The sequence below is a fragment of the Manacus vitellinus genome, unplaced genomic scaffold (genome assembly GCF_001715985.3).
Source record: "Manacus vitellinus isolate BGI_N305 unplaced genomic scaffold, ASM171598v3 scaffold_2_pilon, whole genome shotgun sequence".
Lineage (NCBI taxonomy): Eukaryota > Metazoa > Chordata > Aves > Passeriformes > Pipridae > Manacus > Manacus vitellinus.
The window spans coordinates 12,928,823-12,955,209 of NW_021940208.1; the positions used below are offsets into that span (position 1 = coordinate 12,928,823).

The following is a 26,387-nucleotide window of genomic DNA, read 5'->3' on the forward strand; positions in this document are numbered from 1 at the left end:
TAAACAGGGGAGAGAAGTGGCCTCTTGCACTGAGAACTGAACCCTCCAAACTCATACCTAGAATGGGGATGAGATACACGGAAAAATTCAACACGCTTTGTAATGAATGAGTCAAATGAACAAAATCACACCATCACTCTACAGACTGTATCAGCTCTAAGAGGGAGGGTTTATGGAAACATATATAGGAAAGCAACGTAGCCCTGTGGCTCCACAGTATTTTGTCCAGGTAAATCTATCCCATTTTATTGGAAAAATAACCACTGCTAAGTGGCCCCTCTGTGTAGGATTTGTGTAAATGGGATGTAGAATTTTAAAAATCTAGCCCATTTTCCACTGGGTACCCGAAGAAATTTTTATAAACTCCAATAGTAGAACAGGAGTGGGTAATAGTTAAATATATATTCACATTTGTAGCCTGTGAGTAGCAATAGCTGTATGTCTTATCTTGTATAAGATACGCTCCGTCAGCTACAAGCCGTAATCACACCAGACTTTCATTCATATCTTCAGCTCCTGGCGCTAAGCCGCCTCGGCAGGAGCACAGAAGGCAGGGTGGGATGGTGAGAGGTAGATTGCTTCATCTGCATAAAAGTAACTGCGGGGTGGGAGGAAACATCTCGTAATTAGAACATGGGACGGAAATTAAGGTCTCTACCAACTCTGCCATAGACGAAGTTGAGTATCCCTGCCAAAAAGCTCTCCGACAGCCCTTTCTCCAGCTGCAAAGCCGGGGCAGTGGGGCACAGGGGTACCCGCACAGTGAGCGTCCCTGAGCACCCGGAGGTGTTCTCCGATGGCGGCAGGACCTTTGCCGGGCTGGAGGACCAGCTGCCCAGGCCACGCCGCCCCGGCCCTCCCCGCTGGCCCGAGCCGGTAACGTTGCGGTGTTCTGGGACGGGGTCACCACGGCGGCCTTCGGGAATTCCCGGAAGGAATCCACGGCGCTGCGAGGGAGCCGTGTCCCTCGGCTGCCCACCCCGGCCGCTGCGGAGGCCGGCGGGCCGGGCCGGGCAGTTCCCCAGCGGGGTTTCGCGGTGCCCCGGCAGCAGGTGCTCCCGCCGCCCCGGCTCTGCCCGGCGGGCAGCAGGGAGGGGCGGCCCGGCGGCGGCCGCGGGGCCCCGTGCAGCGCCTCCCCCGGTACGGCGGGGATGCGGGCGGCGGCGGCGGGCGAGGTGAAGGCGACCTTGCGGCCGCTCTCCCGCCGCGGTGGCGGCTGCAGGGGCGCAGGTGGGTGGCAGCCCGCGGGGGCTCGAGAGCTCGGCGGCCGCGGCGGGCCCGGCCTGGCGGCGGGGGGAGCGCCGGGCCGCGGCCGCCCCGCTCCGCGCCCCCGCCCGGCGCCGCCCACCGCTGGGGGCGGGCCGGCGCGTGTGTCCGCACGGGCCGCGGCTCCGGCCCTGCCCCCGGCGCCTCCTGAGGTCGCCCGGCGGAGGTCGCCCGGCGGCGGAGGGCGCGGCGCGGGGTGCTTCCCGGGAGGGAGGAGACAGCCCAGCCCTGTGCCCCGGGGGCCGGCGGGATCGCCCCGCGCCTCGGAGGCCCGTCCCTCCGGAAGTTCTCCGACTGGTCGTGCCGACCCGGCGGAGCCGCGGGCCCGAGCCGGCAGGGCGGCCGTGCCCCTTCCCCAGCGCCGGCGGCCCGGCCCGCCCGCCGGGCTGCGCCGTCCCGGGGACCCGCGGGCACCGGGAGCCTGAGAAGAAATTAAAAGTTATTTCAGGTACTCTTACCTTCCCTGCCGTCCCCCTGCTTCTAACTTTTGGCGTTGGTTTTCTGGGTTTTCTTTTAATAACTCTGTGAGAAAGTGTAGGTTTATTCCCTGCGCTTTGAGTGAGAGAACCGGCTGCATAAGTTGGCTTGCTCTATCTAATAGAACCGTAATAAGTGTTGGCTTCACCATTCTCAGATCTGGCTGTGGCTTTTAAGTTTTAATTTCTCTTAAAAATTAATTTTCAGTCACCTGTGTGTTTTGGACGTAATCCTGCAGGCATGTCTGAGTAACGCCGGGCATGTAGGGTTGTATTTGTGGAGCGGTGACGTTATTTTATAATGCCCCCGGGGGAGGAAACTCCGCTGGGCTGTGCTTTGCAGCACCTTCTGCAGTCGGACCTGGCCCTGTCTGACACTCCCGTGCCAGGTTCTGGTTTGGTAGCTCTGACAGGGCCAAATAGCCCTTAGGCGATGGTGTTGCCGAAAGTTGGGTTAAGTAAACCCATCCTGCTGAACAGTAAACCACGCTTCTTGAACAACAGATGTATTGAAATGTCTTGTTTACTGTGTCTTGTCCTCTTGATCTGTGTTTGCAAAGCAGAGTCATAGTTCATAATTGCGGCTCTTAGGGTTATGCAATTAACGACATACTTAAGATAGCAGTAGTATAGTCTTTTGATCTGGAAGGAAAATAAACCATTCAAGTATGTCTGGGTTTTCAAACTGGCAGGGTATTTCCTCTTCCACTGTCTCCTTACCACGAACCATTTGCCCATATAGCATGCCTGCTAGCTGAAAATAAGACTTCTTCCAAGTCTGTATTAGATATATTTTAGTGAAATAAATTTTCTATCTGGTGATGCTCCAAAGTGTAATCTGTCATGAATGGATATGAATTCAAGCATGTTTTTATTTTAAAGAGAATTTGTTATGTCAGTTTAAAACATTTGCAACAATTTTAAGGAAGTAGGGGGAAATTTTTCTGGTTTCTCTCTCCCTGCTCCCCCTTCTTTTTTATTAATTAGACTGTTTAGTCTTGAGAATTCAGAAAGTTCCTTTCTTTTTATCTTTTCCAGATGGGGGTAGTTGAAACATATCTAGGTATTTCATCTGTCTACAAACCTTGCCATGGTTATTACACCTTTATTACTACACTGGACTTCCATAGGGCAGCAGTCACTCAGTGGTGTTATAATTAACATTACCATTTGCAATCTTTTTAAAAATGCAGTCATTATTTATGAGGTCCTGATAGACAGAACTCCACTAGCAATATTTTACATATCTGCAAATCACAACACATTTTAAAAAATGTCATGTAATAATGTAAATGCAGAGAAGTGGAATTTATTGAAAGTATGCCATTTAAAAACAGCCCCATACTCCCAACCTGACAGAGCGTAAAGGGATTATCCAGACTTGACTCATCTGTGTAGATTGTGCATTTCAATCTGACTGCTGAGTTGAGCAACGCTCCTCTGGAGTGATTTCACTGCCTGCTTCTCTGGGTTGTATGAACTTTTAAAAGCATTATTGGTGTTCCAGAGCTGTTCATATTTTTGAAGAAAACTAGTCTTGCAGTCAGTAAGACTTGGAAAGATTGGAGATTCAGTTTGATATTTGATGAAACCTCTTTACTGTTCAATTTTACATAGGTAAATTGAAAACCTTATGAGGTTTTATTTTGTGAGATCTTATACATCCGACATGCAGTTGAAAATACTCTTTAAAAAAGCTGGAAAAAATGCAATTCAGTGTGAAGTGAAATGAGGAACTTGTTTGGCTCAGGTCAGTTTTTTTTGTACTCAGAAATGGCTAAGGCTAAGCATCTCCATTCAGTAGAAAGGAGATTTGTGACTTAGTTCGACTTCTTGCATTACAGAAGTCATGAAATCTTGTTTGGTATTTTCTGCATCAGATCCACAACTTCTATTTAGAACCAATAATCAAAAAAAAAAAAAAAGTCTGCCTTAAAAACTTTCTGTCTGCATAGTTTTTTCCTTGGTTGCACTTTATTTTTTAATTAAAACAGATCATAATCTGGATTTTCTAGCCTTAGCTTGCAATCATCAATCTCTTCATAGTCTGTATTTTAAATAATTCTTAAAAAGTGAAGTGCTTCATAGAGAGTAACAGTAGTAAGAAAGTGGGAGCGAGGGTTATAGTAACTAAGAGGAAGGATAGAAAATGTGTGATGTAGAACTTCTCCTTTTCCTCTTCTGTAAATATTATTCTGCTGCTTTTGCTGTTCTATGAAGCAGCGTCCCACATATGGGTAGGTAGTCATGGATAAGAGTTTTTTTAATTTATTTGAGAGATATTTCATCGTTCACTCATTTCCATAGTGTTTGTTGCTATGGCATCTAGATGGCGGCCTTATTAGTGATCAAGGTGATTACACTCTGTTTTTTTGACTTGTGGTACTGAAAACTGTATCTGAGGTACTGTGAGAAACAGATGTTGTACCGAGACTGCAGTGAGTTGTTTCTTTGAAGAGACTGAAATGTTTCTGTCCTCAGACTGAAGTTGTTGTGTAGTGGTTCTTTATATCTTATTATATATAGTTATGTTTAAAATGCCTCATGTCTCCAAGCTTGCTAAATATTTACAATAAATATACTACTTCTGCCATATGTTTGAAGCAAGAAACCCTTTAATTGTACAAGCCCATATTTTTATGCTTGAAAGAATTGACACTTCATCTTAATTACTAAATTATATGTTAAATGTAGAATATAATAAGAACAGAGGTGAGATGGTGTAACAAGCAGCAGTCATTATTTTTACCTCATGGTCTCAAACTACAGTTATTTCAGTTAGCAAATAGATAGAAAATCAATTGTAATCTGCTCATAATTGCCTTCCTGGTAGAGTTATGAGGCATTTCACCTGCTCTTATCTCTTCTCCATGCCCTCCCTGTCTCCCTTTTTTCTTCTTTTTTAATTCATTATTTTTTTCTCACTATCTGTATTTTTTCCTCTATATGCCTTGTAGAATAGGCAGATCTCCAGAGTTAGAGGAGATTTTTCACTGTAAAGCATCTTTAAATGTTTTTGTGTAACAGCTTGAGGCTCTGTCAAAAGGCATGTCCATTACCAAGTTGTTTAGTGATGAGCAGAAAGTGACGGAGGATTTCGTAACCTTGGGGCTTTCTGCTTAGATGAACTAAGCATTTCTCTTTTACCTATCAGGACTGATTACTTCAGGTTAGATCACATTTCTTGTGTAAAAGGCTGAGCTTGTGCTACCAAAAATCCAAATTGTGTTTTGCTTAGCACAAAGTGCTGGGGTTGACATTTGACACTGACTTTTGCATTCTGCAAGGATATATTACCCAGTTAAGGAATTATTTTAGCTTTTTGGTAAACTCAAGCTCTGTTCATTCTTGAGTCATAGCTGCAGAGTGAGAGTGTTTTGAAAGCGTACCTTAATTTTAAGACTTGTACTTCAGTTGTCCTGACTGGAGAGGTCCAGACAAGGCGTTTTCAAAGTTTGCCCTGGGGAGTAACGAAGCTCATCCTCTGCAACTGTGAGATTCATCATTCTTCCAGGCTTACCTCACAGCATGTGCCAGACTACCTCTTCTGTCGGCTTGGCCATTTTAAGGTTGTATTTGCTTGATTTATGATACCAGTGTAACACTTTAAAATTGGACATACATCATCCTCCTCCCTGGGAGGGTAGATGTCTGTTTATATATTTATATGTTTGTGTGTGAATGGGTAGATAAATAAAAAATAGAATGCTAGACCATCCCAGGATCTGCTGTCCTTTGAATGTAGCAACTTCGTATGTGCTAACAAATGTAGTTCCCAATATTTCTGTTTTAGACCAAAATGATTTGGTTCTAAATTCTTTCAGGATAAAGATGTCCTTTGCATAAAATTTCTGCAGGATTATACAGACTATTTAAAATGTATTCCATCTTAAAATTATAGGTTTTTTGTGGGTGGATAGTGAAGAAACGTAAGCTTTATTCAGGAGGGAGGATTTTGCTTTATAGGAAACTGATATTTTGAGAAAAGAGTGGGGAGAGAGGAGGGAGAGGCAAAGCAAGACGTTCAGTGGTTTGGAGTGCAGGAACGTTTAATGGACGTTATTAATCCTCCCAGTGAAAGAAATACAGTAATTTCTTTTGGTATGAAAGGAATGTCTTGGGAGGTGGTTGAAAGTTGCAGAGGAGTGCCAGGGACTGGAGAATCAGTGAAGCTGGAGTTGTTCAGTAAATGTGACATAGGTTATTGCAAATACCTGAAAAGCACTCTGCTTGCTACAGGTAAGTAAAGCTCAGAGGCTGGGAAGCATCTTAAAGAGTAAAATCCTTGAGCCTTTTGCTAATAGGTAAAAACTCACAGGATAATTCCTAAATGACTGTTTGTGTGAGCCATACTCCCTTATGAGCTGTAAAAACTAATGTGTTAAGTTGTGAAATCAATGAATCAGTCCCATCAAACTTTGAAGTTTTGTGATGAGCTGAAAATTTCTCTTTTGCTATGACTTAGACCTTTCATTTTAGGATTAATGAAATTTGGTGGTTTGGCAGAGATTGCCTGGAAAAGGGACAGATTGCATTTCCTTAAGCAGAAGCTACTTTCCTTTAACAGAAGCTACTTCCCTTGTCTCCTTTTGTTCTTTAAACTGTTAACGTAAGTAGGTGGTATGTAATTCCTCATCTCTGTGCTTTACCAGTTGCCATTATAGTTGGTGCCCTGACTCTGAACAGGCCTCTTCAATCCTTTGTCATCTGTATAGCTAATCTTTGAGTCGCTGATTTATCTAATCTTTCTAGATTCAATGCATGGCCTCATTCTTGATGAGAAACGGTTCTCTTATAAAAAGTACCATAAACACTTTCATGGAGATATGCACTTTATCTTAGTGGAGAGTCCTGGAGCATCATAGTTTGCAGCAACATCCCCTGAGGCCTCTCCACCTTAAAACTTTCAACTAATTTGAAAACCTCAGATGATTTTTCTTCAGCAGTAATTCCAATACAAGCTATTTGTAATGCCAGATACACCTCTGGAAATGGTTTGTTCTGGCTAGAGAAGGGCTGTGATGTACAAATGCCCAGGGCTGTGCACCTGGGTTCACAAGTCTCTGTAGCAGCTGCTTCTGGGATTTGTGCTGCCATTCTTGCTGGGCTGCCAACTGGACTTTTGCTGCTCTTGCCAAGCTGTGAATTGGACTCATTAGAGTTTCTGGAACTGTCACTGTTGGGATTACAGTCTGGCTTTCTTGAAGTTGTTGTTGAGCTATAGCCCATGCTTACTGATGAAAGATTAAAGTCAGTTTTCTGCTTCAACTGCTGTTTCCCCAGCCACTTGTTCACTTGTCTTTTAGTAACTTTTTACTGTAGCTGTTGTGTGGAAGAAAATAACATCTGGTATCATGTGTACATTGATATGACTTTCATCTAATTCCAGCAAAAGACAGCATGACTCATAAATGTGTTTATTTAGGTAGTGCCTACTTGCTGGAGTTTGACTTTACTGCCAGGACTCTTTCAAAATCGTGACTTTCTTATGAGCTCTTTACTCTGTTCACTGAATTGGCTGTCACTTATAAGTGAAAACCACCCTTGCCTAATAAATTAGGAGAAACTAAACTACAGATCTCACAAAGATTTAGCATACATTTGCATTGTGGAATTATGCAGCCAATCTTTTTCAAGACTGAGAATAATTGTCCTTTGGCTTTGATGAGTATAACTGTGTTGGTACTGTGCATGGCCTCTCCATAAGGTTTTGTTCACTATTTGGTGATTGTCTTCCATCTGATTTGTCTCATAAAACTGGCAGCTCCAAAGTTTTGTGAGGCTTTGGTAGCAATCTGTAGTTCACACGGGACACCTTGCTAAATTTTGGATGCTAGTATGTTACAAATCACCTCCCTTTTGATACATACAGCTGTTGCAAGAGAGACCTCAGATAAGTGAACTCATTAGTGTGAAACAAGCATCATCATCTTAAAGGCTGATCTTTCTTGCTGCCTACTTCTGTGAGCAGTTTGATTTGTTCATCTGCAACTTGGATATACTCATCAGAGCCTGTGGGAGCTCTGATGAGAAAATGTTTGTAGCAGGCAGACTGAAAACAGATGCCTCCAGTGGGCATTGTAAATAGGGTTTAGTTCATCTGCTGACATGGAATCCTTTTGTGGAAAGTAAAGCCTCATCCCTTGATAAGTGCAAGATGATGTTGCAGAAATAGGAAATAAGGCCAAATAGGCTGTATTAGCATCGTGTCAAGCAGAGTGATCATTTATCTCTTTGTGGCCCTGATGAGTTTGCATTTGGAGCATTTGGAGCACTGTGTCCAGTTTTGGTCTCTGAAGGACAGGAGAAGACACTGATTTACTGGGCAAGTCTACTGGATGGCTACCAGGATGATTAAGGTGCTGAAGTACACTGTGTATAAGGAGAGGCACTGGGAGAGCTGAATTTGTTCAGCCTTATTTAAGAGAAGACTAAGGGGGATCCTATTGCTGTCTTCAGCTGTCTCCAGGGTATGGAGAAGACAAAGTACTCTGGAGACGTGTAGCAAAAGGGAGAGAGACAGCAGTTGCAGGTTAGAGCAAAAAAATTCTGGCTGGAAATTAAGAAAAATGTCACCATGAGGATAAATATTAAATAAATATTAAATATTGGGGCAGGTGCTTGGGGAGACTGTGGAGTCTCCAGTCTAGGAGATACTCAGAAGTTGACTTGGAGGAACCTACTGTAGTTGACCCTGTGTTAAGTGGGGGCTTGTTGGACTAGCTGGCCTCCAGAGATCCCTTCCAAACTACATTATTTAATACTGAATGTTCATAGCATCATCAGTTCTGAATTAAGTATTCCCATTTGCATCTGTTGTTATCAGATCTAACTTCATGACAAGATGAGACTCTGAAAAGCAAAGTGTAAGTTCTGGGGGCCCAAAAGGGCTCAAAGTATTAGCCTTAATGAAGAAGTCTGTGCATGAGTTCACAGGTCTAAAATCTAGCTGGCTTTCCAACTAAATGGAAGAAAATTTGGTCTGCAATATTAATTTCTACTTTAAAAGTTGCAGACTTCTGAGCTCAGAATGACTCTGAAACTGTGAAGACCTAGAAAAATCATGTGAAATCACTAATATGGTTCATCTCTTTCTGATGTATTAGGTTATTAAACAGAAATGAGGAATCCATTTTATTAATGTGTAAAAATTTAGGATTTCAAAGCCTGGTGTATTTTGCTCAGGGGACTTTCTGGTGGTCTCTCCTGAGTTCAGGGATACAGTAAATCTGAAGAAAAGCTACACTTAAATGACAGGAAGTAACATAGACTTCTGTGTAGGTGTTTGCTTTCTATTTCTTTTTGAACTTGTATTTGCAGCTACAGTAACTCACTTTGTATAAGATCTGGCTATTGTTGCTACTTGTCAGGTCTATTAAAAGCTTCCCCAGAAAGTAAGAAACAACTGTGTACTAAGTAGGTCTTGACAAACTGCATGATCTGTCTCCCCAGATTCTTAACTTACTAAATGCGGGTAAAAATTGAATCTTAACATGTTCTCTGAGTCTTTCATCCCGGTAGAGAGTAAATGGCAAGGTTGAAAGTCTTGCAGAAAATCCACTGCTGGCAGCTATCTCGCAGAAGGCTCCAGTCCAAAAGGACAACTGCAGCCGTGTGGTACAGGCACAGGAATTGTCTCTCAAATAAGCATAACACTGTGAAGCCATTTAGGGCAACACAGAGTCCAACTAACACCTTGAACTCTGTCCAGGAACCCTGGAGATTATGGAGCTCTATTGCCAGCAGCATGGCCTGAAACACAACCTGGCCATGTCTCTAGACAGTTTGAGAGGCCTATTTTCCTCTGACGAGCTTTTCAGACTCTTAATAATAGTCTGTGGCACAGATAAAAGATGTTAGGTTGACTAGCTAAGTCTCTTAAACTTGTATTTAAATGAAGAGAATACTTTTTTTTTCACATAAACATGTTAGTTTTGTTAGAGGATTTTCTTCTGACAGAACAAATTTGAATAAAAGTACTTTGCTAAGCATGATGGTGTACGCTATGTGCAGTTGTAGGCATTGTTTGGCTGCCCAGTATTGTCACAGGGAAAGTTAATTAGACAGTTCAAATTTTCATGCTCAGAAAGCATCCAGACAGCGTGACTCTTTCTGGAAGTGGGAGAAGATCAAATCTAACACGTACGTATTGCTGGAAATTCTTTTTTTCTTTTTTTTTTTCCCCCCGTTATGCTTTGCGTCTCAGTGTCTGCTTCAATTAATAAAGAATAAAATTAAAAAATAAGTTAAACGGAGTGGGTCTAGTTATAATCTTAAAATAAGCACTGCTCCCCCATTTGATACGGAAATGGGCAGCGCATTCCTCCCTCCCCTGGTGTTCCATCTTAGTGCATGAAAGGGGGTTTCAGTGCTTCCTGGCTTACAAACCTGTGAATACTTCCTGGTAGAGCTGGAAGGCCCAGCATCAAAGTATCCAAACTGCAGGTTGAATTTCCTTGGGTTACTTTGGCAGTTTGTGTAAAACAGGATAAGCCCTTTGGTGTCTATAGACTGGAATTTGAAAAACTGGAGGATGTTTCTTGTTGGGTTTTTTTTTTAAGGATTTTTAGTTTCGGTAATTTTCTTGATAACTAAAGATGTTTTGTACTCTTGCATCCCTAAAAAGGACAGAAATAAACACAAGATATGAAGCAGAGTTTTAAAGAAAGCAAAAAAAACCCCTGTTAGACCTACCTCATGGTGCTAGTGGCAGCTATTGTATTTTTCCCTTATATTTGCATTTTTAAATATGATAAAAAGGTGGGGAGTTTTGCACAGAAAATGGTAGCTGAGGGCTCGGTCCTAAAGAAAGACTTCACCAAATGGAGTGGGTCTTACATGTGGCTGTATCAGAATAGGGGGTGAAGGGATCTACCATTATGAATACAGGCAGAGTTGCAAAACTGAACCTTAACCAGACAAACTGTGGAAATGGTCATATTGCTTATGTGCCTAGCAAAGGCAAACATTTCCCTGGCACATCTGGTGCAATATTCTTGTGTGTCTGTTCCCCCCAAAACCCAAGAATTTCTGGGCACATGACTTACTGCCCTTGGAAACAGACTTATATGATCATGATGTCTGAGTGTGTGCCCCGGTATATGTGTTCAGGTGTGGTTATAGTGGCTTGTATGTTTGTGCTGGGTTTTAACCACACTTGAGTTGGAGCATCCACTTAAAAATGGGAAAATCCTTGAGGCTCTGATGTCTCATTGTGGCAGAGGTGGCCAGCAGTGTCCCGGGCTATGTTAGAAGGAGTGGTGCAGCAGGTCAAGGGAGGGATCCTTCCCCTCTACTCAGCACTGGTGAGACAACCTGGAGTGCTGTGTTCCAGTGCTGGGCTCCCCAGTACGAGAAAACATGGACAAATTGGAGTGAGTTTAATAAAGGACTAGGAAGATGATAAAGAGACTGGAGCATCTCTCCTAGGAGGAAAGGCTGAGAGAACTGGGACTGTTCCACCTGGAGATGGGAAGGCTCATGTGTTTCTTATCAATGTATATAAATACCCAAAGAGTGTGTGCAAAGCAGATAGAGCCAAGATCTTTTCAGTGGTGCCCATGGACAGGACCAGAAGCAATGGGCATAGACTGTTCCCTCTGAACATCGGGAAATGCATTTTTACTGTGAGGATGACCAAGCACTGGCACAGGCTGCCCAGAGAGGTTGTGAAGTCTCCATCCTTGGAGATGTTCAGATGCTGTCTGGACAGGGTCTGGGCAACTGGCTCTTGGTGGTCCTGCTGAAGCAGAGGATTTGGACTAGATGACCTTCAGAGATCTATTCCAACCTCAGTGATTCTGTGATACTGTAGAAGGAGCATAGCATAGGGATCCATGCCTACAATGAATATCTGAAGTTATGGTGCTGAGACAATGACTTTTTCACTATCCTCTTAGGTTAAAAAAAAAAAAAGATCAAAACTGTTTACTTTCAAAATGAAAGTCTGCTTCAGAAAATGTATTTCATTTCAGGAGCTACTTCTCAGGGTGGTACTGAAGGGTGACGCCAGTGTTTTTGCTGTTGCAGAATGCTGCTTTATGCTTTTTGTGTAGTTGGCTGGTGTGGCTCAAGCCTGTTGGGCTCCTAATGCAGGCAAATTGTGCAGCTGCAGGCGGGCACCTTGTCATCTCATGATGAACAGCTCATGGTCACTGCCTTTGTCTACCGACAGACAAGGAAACACTGGCTCTGTTTTTACCCATGGTTAGCAAAAAAGTAATCACTACTTATGATAAAACTTAGAGGTTTAATCTTCTCTTCAAAACATTCGAGGACGTCATGATAAATGTTGCAGGTTTTGCACAAGTTTTGCATGCAGTCAATACTGCTGATCTAGTGGGATTACACTAGAAATTGTGGACATTCTGACCTTCTTTTAAGGTGATACTCTTCTGGAATATGCGTCTCTGCTTTTTTAAATTTTAAGGATAACTAGAGAGAGATCAGTCTTGTTTCAAAGAGTGAAAAAACTCTCCACCACTTCGTTTTAATACATTTGAAAGTGCATATTTTTCTACAAACATTTACACTGCATTTGAAAATACAGTTGACCCTTATTCTAAATTATGGCTTTTTTAAAGGGTAGTTATTCTCTAGGCAAAACATTACTCATCTTTATCATAATATCAGTCCTTTTTCTGAATTAATGACCACTTTTTAATGGTCATTTAATTCACTCTTCTATATAGTTGTAGAGTGGTGGTGGTTTGTTTTTGTGACTGTGTGTAGGTACAGTCTAGAGCACCACTTACCATTCCTTAAAACTAGGTAAACTTCTTTCAAGTGTTCTACTTAGGATAGTTTGCATCTCTTCACATACTAACTGGAAAAGAATTTCTGTTGTGTTTCCACCTTGTAATTTTAAAGATAAGCATCTCCCTTGCAGCTCTCAAGTCCAGCAGTAAATGCAGGATATTTTGCAATGGTGCAGTGGTGAGTTGTATGCTGTAGCATACAACCTTCATTTCTATTTTATAAATGCTATGGTACATGATTGTTTTAACTTGTGCAATGTATTCTTACAAATGCATCATTTATTACTGCAGGCTTAGCATAAAGTTCTACAATAAAAGATAATTAAATACTTTAATGGGACAAGTTGTCTTTCTAGTTGCTGCAATAATACTACTTGAGTTACAGAATGACCATTTTGTATGCTGGCATAAAATAATTTATTTTTAAATAAGGCTTTGTTTTCAATGTGTTTGAAACAACAAGAGGTGGCTGGAACTAGGAGCTTTTGGGGGAGGGCACTTTTTTCCCCTTTTTAATAGTGCTTCCATTATATCTTCAGCCTATGTTGGCTGAATTTCACAGATGCTCCAGCTCTTCCTCAGGTCTTTCTGATCCTTCCATGCATGCTTTTCATACCAAACTGGGCAGTGTATGGGGCGGATGATCTCTTTCCCACCCCTCACCCAAACCGAGGGGTTCACCCTGGTCCGTGTCTCTCTACAGCATCCTGTCACCTTGCTGTGTGCCGTTCGGAAATCTCCTTCTGCCACGGAGTCCCCAGGCTCATCACCTCCAGGCAATTCAGGATTTTGTGCTGCCCTGCTGTTTAATCAAGTGGCATTAGGGACCTGACAAGCACTGTACAAAATGTCCAATACCTGGCAGCCACAAAAATAGGATTTTATAGCTTACTCATCTTGCAAGACCAGAAATTTGAAGGAGCTGTTGTATTTGCTTTGTATTTTGGTGACCAGATTTAACTGGTCACCAGTTAAATGCTCTTTGTATTTTGGGTATGGTGATAGGAAATTGTTTAACTAGTTATTGGATTTGGAGGTTTTAGCACAAGAAGTAGAACTTGCCGTGTCCTTTTGCAATGTATACCTTCTAGTGATACTCTTACAGCTTTTCACAGATTTGATAGGAGAGCTACACTGCTTTGTACTAAGGTGTCTTTGGTGAGTTCATCATTCCCAGAAGGAAGCCTCGTGTACTGGTTCAACCTTAATATGAACACTTTTCTATTATCACAAGTGTGATATAATAGGACTGTCTGACACTTTGTATACCTTGGACAGCCCAACGTCTTTTAGGGAAGAGCTGAGAAGATGCTTCCAGAACAGGAAGCTGGTTTAAGCAACTGATACTGTGCATAAGGTAGAATTAGAGAATGTCTTCTTAATTCATGCAACTACAGCTTGCTAGAATATTTTCAGTAAATTAAACAATATAACATTAGGTCTTCAGATTGTATCTGTTCTTACTTCGATCATAGTGCTGCAGCATAGTGTTTTCATGAACATTAATCTGCAACTAAAGTTTAGCCCTGGTTCCTTGAAGATGGGGAATTGCAGTATGGGGGGTTGAGGAGGGACATGGGACAGGATAGTATTCTTATTGTTACTGTAGAGGACATAGAGGGGGCAGATCTTTGCGAGTGAACGTCTTACAACATTATTTTTAAGGCAGATTTCTAAACCAGATCATACACTTGCCCTAGATGTGCTTGTAGAGCCCTAAGTACACCAATTCTCTGCTACAGAGTTCTGTTTGTTATAGATGTGTGTAAAGGGTATCATGTGTCCTCTGCAAAGCAAGGATCATTGGTATTGCAAAAGAAATACCTAGCTCTAATCAGGGAGATACTCAATGAATGATTAGCCAAGTGATCCTCATTGCATTTATTGGTAGTTCTTGGACATAGGTGAACTGGACTGGTTTCCTATTTTGCTTACAGAAGTTTTAATATGCTTAACGTTATCCAATACTGGCAACTGAGGTAGTCTAAATACCACAGCAGGGACTGATTAGCTTTTTCAGATCACTGCTTTTATTCACTGTTTGCAAAGAGGCTTAATCCAGTGCTGGAGATCAGGCATCCCACTGTGCTCGTGGGTAGCTTTCTCTCACTCTTTGTGTTCACAGTGGCAGAAATTAGTGAGGAGTCTCCTCCTTCCTCTGACTTAAAAGCCCCAAAATTGTGGTGTTAGTAGTTGTTTTTAGGAATGTTTAATGAATAGTGCAGAGAAACTATAGTTGGAGTTTCTTCTTTGAAGCTTAATATCTGGACACGTGATAAATGCATCAGCGTAATAGCATGATGGTATGTAATTCATTTACTATGTTGAATTGCTTTAATATCCACATAAAGCTTGAGAAGTTACTCAAAACAGTTCTAACAAACCTGTTCTCATTGTTTTCTTCTTTTAAATCACAGTAGATGTTTCCCAGCAGTTTGCCTGTCCTCACACACAGAGAAGGACAGCTGCCTCTGGTTCTCAGTATTGCTTTTACTCATGTAATGATGCTGAAGTTCAGTAAATACGCTTTTCTAGTAGTCATTCAGATGAACACTTGCAAATGTAGAATTCCTTCCTTCTGTGTGTTGTCCTGTCTTCACTGAGGATATCAGCAGTGGCAACTTCTTACTTGAAAGTCCACAGTGCTCCACTTTTTTTTTTCTAACATCAAACCTTGCTAGTTTTACATTGCTAAATGTCTGTGTTGGGTAATGAAAATGTTGGGCAGTGAGGGGAGATGTGGACTGGAGTTTGTGTTTCGATGTGGCTTACTTCAATTAAAAATAAAGACAATAAAAAGTTGGCTATAGCCTAGCTCCAGACTTTTGTTCAAATATTCTGTCATTGTGAAGAGATGGAAAGATCTTGGCATCTAGAACAGATCTATGGGGGGAAAAAAAGGAAAGAAATTCTCTTGCAAACAAATATGAGTGACTAGAGAACAAAAGAGTGGTTCATAGTTCCTTTCTATCAAGTGCTCTAATGTTTCTACTGCTTAAAAATATCTATTATTCCACATATTAATATTATGTGGTTTTAGTTTAATCACTTTCACCTTCCATTGAAATTATGCACAGATCCTCTAAGAGTTGTGTGTAAGTGCAAATTTGTTTCAATTATTGACTAATGTACAAAAGTGCCAGAAAATTCAGAAAGCTGTTTCTGAATACATTTCAGTACTTAGTGTGGGCTCCTTTCATACCTCCTTGTGCTTTATACCCCTATGATTAATTTTACTAACAAGAAAAGGGGACTACAATAGATACTGATAGATTTATTTCTCTTTAATATTTTTCCTGACAAAGAACTTTTTGTTTCCACAATAGAGGGGATTATATTCCTTGAGACTGATATATTTTAATAGAAACTCACAATTTTTACTACTTAAAAAATAATTCTTTTCTTTGTTTCATGAATTAGAAACAATGAGGAGAAGCTGAAGTCTGCCCAAGCCAGGTGTTTCTTGTTGGCAGCCTGCTCCCTAATGACTCTGGCTCTCATACAGCAGCTGCCTGCTAGTCTCTTTTGTATGGCCTATTGTTGCTGCACACCCCTCGTTAATACACATGCTGCCCGGGGCAGACCCTGAGAATGACATCAACTTGCTTATCTTAGAAACCTCTGAACCTGATGCAGGGTGGGGAGGTTGCCTTGCATCTGCCCAGCCAACTAATTGTGAGCTCTCTGGGTCGTGATTGGCTCCGCGGCTGCTCAGTAATAGGTTAAGCAAAGACATCGCGGGTCCATCTGTTCGTCCATTCATTGTTCTGCTTGCTTGCCTGAAGTCTGCAGCTGAAATCGTGTTAAGGAGTTGCCTCTGGAACAGCTACGAGAAACTAATGTCTGTGTGTTTTCCAGCGAACGTAAGTATACGGGCTTCTCTCTGCACAAATGGGATGTTTCACCTTTCAGGTGTTTCAGTGTTACCAGTTTGCATTTGGACAATGAGCTAGCGTGTGTGTCAGCTGAGATTTGCACACTTTGGGTGTCTCTTGGAAAAAGAGGGAAAGAAAAACAGTTATGTCTTAAGACTAAGTATATTAAAAAGCAATGATCTTGCCCAGTGTGTTTTACTAAGGAACTTTCAAAAGCATCGGTAATGGTGCGTTTCCCAGAATTTGAAAATGGTAGGCAGTAGCCATCAACAGAACAAATTCTCTCTAGCCCAGTGGGGAGATGAAGAGGTTTCAACTTTATAGGTATTTACCCTTTTTTTGCAAATAAGCTATTGCTTACATTGTAACTAGTAGAAAAAGCTTTTAAGAAAAAAAAATTAAAGATGTTTTCCATTATACCATACAATGGATGAAATTTCCTGTGTTTGTGAAAATAGGAAGAGCTCCATTGCGGGCTATCTGAAGATACTACAGTGTAAGATAGAGCATTAGGATGCTCTCAGATGTTCCAGTCAAAGGTTTTGTGCTTTGAAAGCTAGTTATCAGTGTGTCAGATCTAACCTGGCTGTTTTTATAAAGTTTCTAATCTGTTTTGGTTTATGTTTTGAGTTCGGATGTTAGGCTGAAGAACAAACACAGTGTACTCCATGAGCCTGTGTTCCAAGGATCCTGTAAAGAAAAGGAAAAAAAAAACCAAACCAAAACAAAGACCTTCATATATCAGTTGGGAGGGAAAGAGAGCATATAAAAGGGTTAAAAAGAGGTTTGCATTTCTACCACATGCCCTATTGTTTGAACATATGCATGAGTCTATTGAAAGTTTTCAGAAGATGGGCAGGCCACCAGTTGCTGGTCTCCTGCAGTTCCAGTAGACATCTGTTGCCCCAGAGCATTAACCAATCTGTTCAATGGGACATCCCTCCTTTGTTGGATAGAATGATGCAGACAACAGCACTCGCTGAAATACAATGGTAATTAAATACATAGAAACTACAGCAGTAGGTATTTATTACATATTCATTATTTTATTTGCATTGTTGCAGTATCTTTTGGATACATTCTTCTTTTTCTTTTCCGATCAACTCTGCACTTCTGTTTATGCAAGTAATGAGTGTTTCGACAAACTGATTTCAATATTTTCCATTTCATGTAGAGAAGACTTAGAAAAAGTCTGCCTATGTGAAAATATGGTGAACTATTTCCTTGTAGAATGTATCGTTAGAAACTTTTTGATGGTCTTTTGAGAATACACAATTTCTCTTATACTGTGCCACATGACACACTATATTACTCTTTGTTATTTTCCTTTGTGAACTAAATTTGCATTAAATTGCTTCTCTTATGCTCAATTGTAAGTGGAAAAAATTCTGAATACATAGTAAAAGATTAGATATCTACTTGCCTTTGAGAAATCACATTCCTTTGAGAAATATTTCTGGTTTGTGTGAAGGTGAATCAATAGGCTGCTTGTTGATGGCTAGTGGAAAATAGTGGTGACTTCTAAGAAATGGGAAAAGATTACACTTCTACAATGTAATAGCCCAGTGCTCATCTGGATTATTACATTTATACTCAATAAATGTCTTTGACACAGTATTTTAGGCCTTTAACAGTGAACCTAATGTGAGATACTGTACTTTAAAACAGGCTACAGTTTAAAGCTTGTGTTGTCATAGCTATGTCTAAATTGGGAGTTGCCCGTTTTATTGACTTTTTAATAAATAAAATTTCGTAAAATTCTTTTACTAAGCTGTGATGAGCATAACCAAAAGTTGAAGACTTCCTTGACAGGAATTTTTTTTTATTATTTTTGTTTGTTTGCTTGGCTTTCATTTGAGTTAGAATTCATAGCAGATACTTTTTTTAGCTCCATTGCATTGATCAGAAAGCATACTTTAAAACCATATGTGTGTAATGAGGGTTCATTCTAAATAAAGGAGTTCTTAGCTGATGTTACTCCTTGGATAAATGTGACCTTTTCTAGTTTTCACAAGCTTCATTGTCCTGTATAGAGGTACACTAGTGTTTATTTAGAATACAAATTCATTCAAATGGACTGGCTGGCACGTTGCTCTTCACTAACCAAATCAAGATAAAATAATTGGCAGTATTCAACAGTGACATCTGATTTTCATGGTTGTAGTCAATGAATCTCATAAAGGACATCATGATGGGAGCTCCAACGTGTACTGTTTCTAAGAGATGCTACTGACCACAGATATGATGTACAAAGTTCACAGGCATTGTAAAAAATTGCCTGAAAATAATTGCAGTTTGCATGCAGGGTTTAGGCCAAATGCCAGGAATAGTGTACTGCTTGTGCAAAACTATTTAAAAAATCTTTAGCTTTGGGTTTACAGTAAAAACATAATTTTAACTACCCCTTTAAAGCAATAGGATAGTGACAATATTCTATATGTGGGAGATGTTAAAGCTGCTGCTTTTATTATTCTATTCTTTAAATAGTTTCTGAAAAACAGTAGAGTTCTGTGCAAAATAAACAATTGTATATTGGAGCATGATGGAGATTGACAGGAGACTTAAAGCAGATAGATGTGAGGCTGATTATGTATATTTTCTAACAATGGACCAAGCTCAGTCTGCGGTCATTTTTCATACACAGTTGATGTGCAAATCATCTAAAGTACGTTTCATATAATGCCTGATCTTCAGACACATTCATATGCTAGTGACTTCTTTGAATCCCATTGGAGGGTGTTATGCTTGTAGTTGCTGTAAAGCACTTAAACTTCAAGAAAGAAGCGATTGGAGAATGACTTAAGTATTATTTTAACCAACAGTAAAAAAAAAATCCTCTTTCTAATCTATGTACTTCAGACTTTCATTATTTGATGCTGTTAATATGCAACCTCCTCTTCCCCCCCTTCTAAAAAAACCCCTCCCTCCACTTTTAGTTCAATACTAAAATGACATTTCACAGTACATGGATTTAGGCAGTGACCCATTATCTCCCTGTATTCTGCAGCAGCGGTACATGAGCCAGCTCAACTTTTCAGTCCAGCTTAAAAGTGTTGCCCATTAACTAGACTTCCTCGAGTCAGAGCAGATTGTGGGGTTGGTGGAACAATGATGTCGGGGCTTCCAGATTGGTTTGGCAGCTGCATTGTTCTCGGAGGGGAAACCAGACGCACTTAAGTCCCGCTCTCTTTCATGGGCTTTTGTTCATACCAAATTATTCTTTCGCTGTGCTAGTATTCATGATGGTATGTTAAAGGAGCGCATCCTAGCAACTGGAGGCCAGTTGCTAAGCAGCCTGGCTTCCAATAGGGGCTACTTGTTTGCGATTTGTTTTAATTATTTTTTTTTTGTGGTGTCAGTTCTGTGAAGGCCACAGTGTTGTTTTTTTAACTGTATCCTTTTATTGGGATATTGTGATTTGTTAGTATCTCTGTGCTATCGAGTGTATTATCTTAGTTAATAAATCACCATGTGAAAAGGTTAATTTCCTAAATTCTTGTTGAATTTAATCTGTGGTGTTGTTTGAAATCCTACAGCTTTGAGATAAGACAATGCAATATTCATTAATACACTACCTGAGAATTACAGTCCTACTGCCTTTTAACAAGATAATATCTAAGTAAAATTTTGTTTTCTATCACTCTTACCTGGATTAAGGTGTTGGAGATCAAAACATTGATGATAGATAGATTTAGTTATTTTAACTAGGTAAAGTAAGTTTTTGTGCCTCATAACCAAAAAGCTCCACCAGAGTGGTGATGTCTTGGCAGTCAGTGCCTACAGAGTCTGCTTTTACTGAACCATGGATTTGAGTGTTTTTTTGATTTTCTCTAATCTTAATCCTGGATGAATTTCTCTGGTGCACACTAGCAAATCTTTATCCCAAGAAGAGCGGAGTAGACTTTATTTTAAAAATACTGGGTGATTCTTAAATGCTCCTGCAAGGGGATGGGAGAATTAATGTATTTTGGCTGTGCATGAGATATACCTATAATTTGTATTACTATAGGTCAAGAGATTCTGTTGGACGTGGTTTTTCTCAGTATGTCCTCCTTGATGAAATTTGTGTCTGTAGTGTATCTATCAAGTTCAAATGAAGTCCTTTGCCTCTGTATCTTGTTTTATATTCTGCCTTGCAAGATGGAAGTGTGAAAGAACTCTTTGTTTCATAGTCTTTCCTTAATTTAAATTCTTCTTTTTCATGGTAACCCTGCAGTACAATTGGTCCATATGGTCCATTTTTATTTATGAGAAATAGTTTATCTTTTACTTTCTTTATTGGAGCAGTTAGCAAATATTCCTGCTTGAAAGAACGAAGTAAGGGAAAGAGGTAGGAATCTGCCTTTAAGTGTAGGCTGTGGAAGTAATCTTTGTGATGAACTGGGTGGCTACCTTCTGAATAATTACTGTTATGCAAAATTCCTCCAGAAAGACTGATATGGCAAGTGTATGAAGTCCCCAAAAGTGCAACTTGTCTTCTTCCATTCTTCCTAAATGACTCCTGTCTATATATGTATAGTTTTGATTCAGCAAAAGGCTTGTCCGTGTCTAGTCCAAGAGTTGAAATCAGCTTTTAGTTTTGTCGACTTGTTGGCTTGATGAATGATCTGTTGCAATCAGTGCAAAGACTTCCGTTGGCTTTATTGGCCATTAGATCTATCCATGTCCCTAAATACTGTATGTGCTAGTAATACAGCACTCTGTTGAGAGCAATTAGTCTTTCTTGGCTTAATTACAACTTTATAAGGGAATTTATAAATAGTTTGATCGTATGCACTTGAACAGATAGTGTCGTTCAGGGCCGATTAAGTTTTTGTTTAATCATGTTTTCTGTTACTAATAAGCTAGATAATCTAGTGTTATGCTAATGTCTTTCTATTCAACATAGTTTGAGATATTTAGTTTAAAAAGCTTTTCTAGTACTTGTATTTTAGTCATACATATTTTTTTCATTGTTATAATATAGACTTAAACTAGAAGTAATATCTCATTGTCTTTAAATCATGACGAGTCTCCTGTCTCTATGCTACAGTAGGTAAACTTGCAGTGTTTGGTTTCGTATTCTTTCATAAATCCATTTCTAGAATTGTGTAAGAAAAAAACATTTGATAAACTCAGAATGGTTAGTTATTTGTCCGCTTAGCTATGGAGATGTTCCTTAGGAAAAGTTTTTCCCACAGAAAGTTTCCCATGTTTAAAGAAAGAAAAATGTCCTGTTTCTCTGCTGGGAGAGAATAAATGCAGTTCTGAGGACGCAGCAAGGAAATACAAAATAAGTAATGCATGTAACCAGTTGCAACATTTTTGTTTTCTCTTTAGGAATACGGAACACTTTATATTCAGGAATACAAGAAAAACAACAAGGTGGAGTCAAGTACATGCAGCAGCTTCATGGGCTTGAAGGATCATCTGGGGCATGACTTAGGCCACCTTTATGTGGGGAGCACTGGCACACAAATAAATGCAATTGTACCTTGGTCAGTGGTGGAGAAGCCAACAATGGATAAGGTTAATTCTAGGAAAGAAGATGTAGAAAAGGAGGCATCTGAAGAGACTTCCGGAAGCTCCAGCTGTGACTCTGAAGAAAGCACAAATTCTGATAATGATTCAGAGAGACTGAATAATTCTGCATCGGAGTCACATTTATTGCCTAAGACTCACCGAGAGCTGTGCCGATCTCCTTGCTTAGAGCCTCATATACTAAAAAGAAATGAAATCTTGCAAGACCTTAGAATAGAAGAGGCTCAGATAGTACCTAAGGAAGTCAAAAAGCCCCCTGATGTGGTGAAAGAATATCAAACCAAACTGGAGTTTGCACTTAAGTTGGGTTACTCTGAAGAGCAGGTTCAACTTGTACTCAATAAACTTGGTACTGATGCTTTAATAAATGATATTTTGGGAGAACTTGTCAAACTTGGGAATAAAACTGAGACTGATCAGACTGTAACTAATGCTAACACTAGTGTAATGCGTGAAGCGTCTTCCCTAGAGTCTCAGAGGTCAGAGTCTCCACTGCAGGAGGATGTGACAGAGGATGGTGACAACCTGAGGCCAATAGTTATTGATGGCAGCAATGTTGCAATGAGGTATGTGACCATGAAGGTTTTGCTTTTCTATTTAAATGGAAACAGAATGGCCTTGCCCCATTCAAGCGCTGATGTTTGGTATAACTGCCTAAAACTGTATGCAGGCTCTCTTGCAAGCATCTTTATCAACCACACAGTGTGCCAATCTCTTAATCAGGCTAGAGATCTGTAGGACTACCTTGGTTTATACTCACTGTTACAACAACCTTATGTTAGTGTCACTCTCCTTTTGTAGGCAGCTATCAAATCTCTTCTTCCCACCAGTCTAGTCCTTAATTAATTTTTGGTAGGCACCATTGCTACAGGCACAATTGCTGTGGGCAATTGCTGTATCCAGTTAAGTACAGAAAGCTAAAGCAGATGTAAGATTCCTTGAGATTATAAAATAGTGATGTAAAATTAAGCAGCTTAAGGGGTACTTCTTGGTAGGCTAATGTATGAGAACTGATCTGTCCATAAAATTGGTCTTGATTATCAATGTTGGAGTTAGGTTTTATTGCCATTAATTGTTGAGATTAGCATGCTTTAGGCTTTCACTTATGTGCCCCCAGATGGCACATTTGCCTACAGCATTACTAATCTTGATCCCAGTCATTTAGGTGCATATCAAAAACCTTGCCTGTGAAGATGAGAGGTTCCTACTTCATCCGTGATAAAAGAGAGAAGGAAATGGCAGAGCTGAGAGATTAGGGGTTATAGCAATATAAATAATTAAACGATGAATTGATCAGTAACTGTTTGAGTAACTCATAAGGATTATCTGATTACTAGCACCATGGTTTAGAAGGTCAATATTAATCTTCTGATGACTCGATGTGGTTTTTATTAGTTTAGGAATAAAAGACATTTCTTAATGCAAGACATTTCTGAGTTAAAAAAACCCTGGCCATTCCAGTTTGGGTTTTTTTTTTTTTAAGGCTTCTAATCGAGTCAATTCCCTTTAAATGAGGCTTTTAAAAATTAAATTTAAATATACCTCTTATTTACACCAATATAATGGGTTTTGTTTATTTAAGCAGATGAGTTAGCCCATAAAGCTAGGATATTACTTTTTTAATAGGGGGTATTTCTGTGAGTTCTTTCTACTGGATGTGTCATTCCTTATCTTTTTGTTCAAGTTAAGCTGTAAAGGAAGTAAGTCCAGTTGAACAAACACTATTCTGGTACTCAACCGAGAAGATACTCGGACTTCTAAAATGGGTTTGTATTGTATTTCACATAAATCCAAAACAGTTGCACAAGTGTTAGCTAGTTAGTGCAGCTTAGTCTTGGTGGGTGGACTTAGGTTCAACTTCTCCTACAAACTACATTGAACACATTCCAGAATTAGCTCCATATCTGTCAGTTTTCCTTAATGTTCATTCAGCTATTGGCATAAATATTTAGGACCTGCCTTACTATGCTTAATTTACTTTCTTGACCACCTACATCAAATGAGCCAAAGACGAATGTATACAGAGCCCTAAAAGAGATTAAATCTATTAATAGAACATTTCTGTATCCAAGAATCGAATTTAACAGGTCTTTACTTATTTTCTACCAAATGCAATCACAGAACCATTCAGTTTGGAAGGGATCTCTGGAGATCCCCTACACAGAGCAGTGTCAGTTCAAGGCCATGTCAAGTTGAGTTTCAAATGTCTCCAAGGATGGAGATTTGACATATTCTCTGGGTCAGTGTTTGAATGCCCTCATGTAAGAAAGTTTTCTTTATTTATGTTTAAGCAACATTTCTTCTATTCCATTTTTTGTCCATTGTCTCTTGTCCCATCACTGGACACCAGTGAGAAGTCAATTTCTGTCCTCTTTATTCCTTCCCATCAGGTATTTATAGATATGGATAAAATCTCCCCAAGCCTTCTCTTCTCCAGGCTGCACAGCTTCTCCAGATCCCCCAGCTTCTCCTTGTATGACAGGTTTTGCAGTTCCTTGATTAACTTTGTTGTCTTTCATTGGCCTTCCTCCAGTATTGTCTATGTCTCTTATACTGGGGAGCCCAGAACTGAACCCAGCACTCCAGATGTCTCTTACCAAGGCTGAGAGGAGGATCGTGTCCTTTGACCTGCTGGCAACACTTTTCCGAATGCAGCCCAGGAGACTATTGGTCTTCTGTGCTGCAAATGCACCTTGCTGGCTCATGATCAGCTTGGTGTTCACCAGAACCACAGTGTTCTTCACTTCAGCATTGCTTTCCAGTTGGTTGGCTACCAACCTGTATTGATGACTAGTCTTAGTCCTCCCCATGTGCAGGATTGGCATTTCCCTCTGTTGAACTTGCAGAGCTACCTGTTGGCCCATTTCTGTACCCTGGCCAGGGTCCCTCTGAATGGGACTATGTCCATCTGGTGTACTCCCCTACTTACACACTTGCTGATGGTGAACTCTGTCCTGTATCTAAGTCATTAAGGAAGATCCTAAGCAATGCTTTCTCCAGTGTCAGTCCCTAGAGTACACCAATACTGATTGACCTTCAAGTGGACTTTATGCCACTAATCATAACCCTTTGAGTGCAGCAGTGGAGTCAGATTTCAGTCCATCTCTCTGTTCCCTTGTTTTGCAGGGTCACTGCAGCCAAGGCTGCCCCTGACCTTCACATCTTGGACTCGTTCTTCCTTATTTCTAAGTGTGAGGGTCGAGGAGGTTGCCTTGTTGGATCCTCAGTCACCCATGTTAAGAAGTTACTGTCAATGCACTCCAGAAGCTTCCTGGATTGCTCATGTCTTGCTGTGTTGGTCAGAACAAAAGCACCTTTGCCAACTAGCTGCTTGGTCAAGTACACCCCACCTTTTCCTAGAAATCAGTCCTTGATTATGGAAACCAGTCCCATGTGTGTAAAAGATGAGTCCCAGTTGCTGACACCAGCTGTGCAACCAGTTGTCCTTTCCCTTTCAAGAAAAGAGCTAATAGTAAATAAGCATTTTAAATACTGGAAAGATTTCAGCTTTTACATATAGAAGAGTAATGTTCAAAGAAGTGAGGGAGATTTGCTTGCAATTCAATCTTGTTCAGATTTCTGTGTCTGAATGTCCAGGGTCCTGTTATTAGTAACTATAAGTTGTCACAGTCTTTTCTTTCCTCTTTGCTCTTCCAAGCTATGGCTGATGAGTTCTCTTTGGAATTGCTAAAGAGAAATGGGCCTGTGCCCTAAGCAAGACTGTAGATAGTCTTTCGAGAGATGTTGTTGGAAGCTTTCTCATTTGTTCTCACAGGAATGGTTAGAGTGTGATCTATATTCTTACTCCCATACTGTTGTAATACACATACTTGATTATTCTAAGAACTACTAATTTTCATTTAAAGGATATATTTGATGGGGAGGGGAAGTTTTGTAGAGAAGGTTGAGGTGACTGATTCCAATAATACAAGCAGGATGAGACAGCTGTCCTCTTCTGGAAGGATCAAACACTGTGCTGGCCTGTGTGGAGGAAGGATATATCTGATTTGTGATTGGATATTCATATTTGTGTAACTGGTTGCATCTGGTCAATTGATACTGGGTGGATTTTTGAATTCCCTGAGAGCAGCACAGAATGAGGCTTTGGGCAGAATAACTTCCTCTGGCCAGCCGCTGCCAGCATGCGTGCTGGTCTAGTCTGGTGACTACTCCTGTTCCAGACAAGCTGCTTTAGCAAACTGTAGGTTAAGCAAAAGCCAGCACTCACAATTTTTCTGCCTTTTGCTAATGCTTGGAAAGCTTTTCTTGTACTTTGAGATGGCACTGCTTGTCATTCGTGACTTGAACTGAAAATGGGTGATCAGATGCAACTTGTGTATTTCAAGTTTAAAGCTCCAATATGCTCTAAAAATATGAATATGTTAAAGTTTTAAAAACAAAGCAAACCCCCTCTTTCAGTGGAATAGCAGAAAGGTGGCTTTTGCCAGCTATGACTTGAAGAATTGCTGTTTAGTTTCTGTAGGATACTTAAA

General features: G+C 40.5%; 1 protein-coding gene across 2 annotated transcripts in view; it reads left to right on the forward strand.

Moving 5' to 3' along the window:
- Positions 1-798: 798 nt before the first annotated feature.
- Positions 799-26,387, forward strand: part of ZC3H12C (zinc finger CCCH-type containing 12C) — a 40,050-nt gene continuing 14,461 nt past the window's right edge. The window contains exons 1-2 of one of the 2 annotated variants that reach the window (XM_018071280.1): positions 799-876; positions 21,694-22,460. In XM_018071280.1, coding sequence (XP_017926769.1) covers positions 21,766-22,460 — 695 coding nt within the window. In that variant the 5' untranslated portion in view covers positions 799-876; positions 21,694-21,765. Of the gene's footprint in view, positions 877-1,635; positions 1,715-21,693; positions 22,461-26,387 lie in introns of those variants that run through there. The other variant, XM_018071279.1, reaches the window with a different exon arrangement.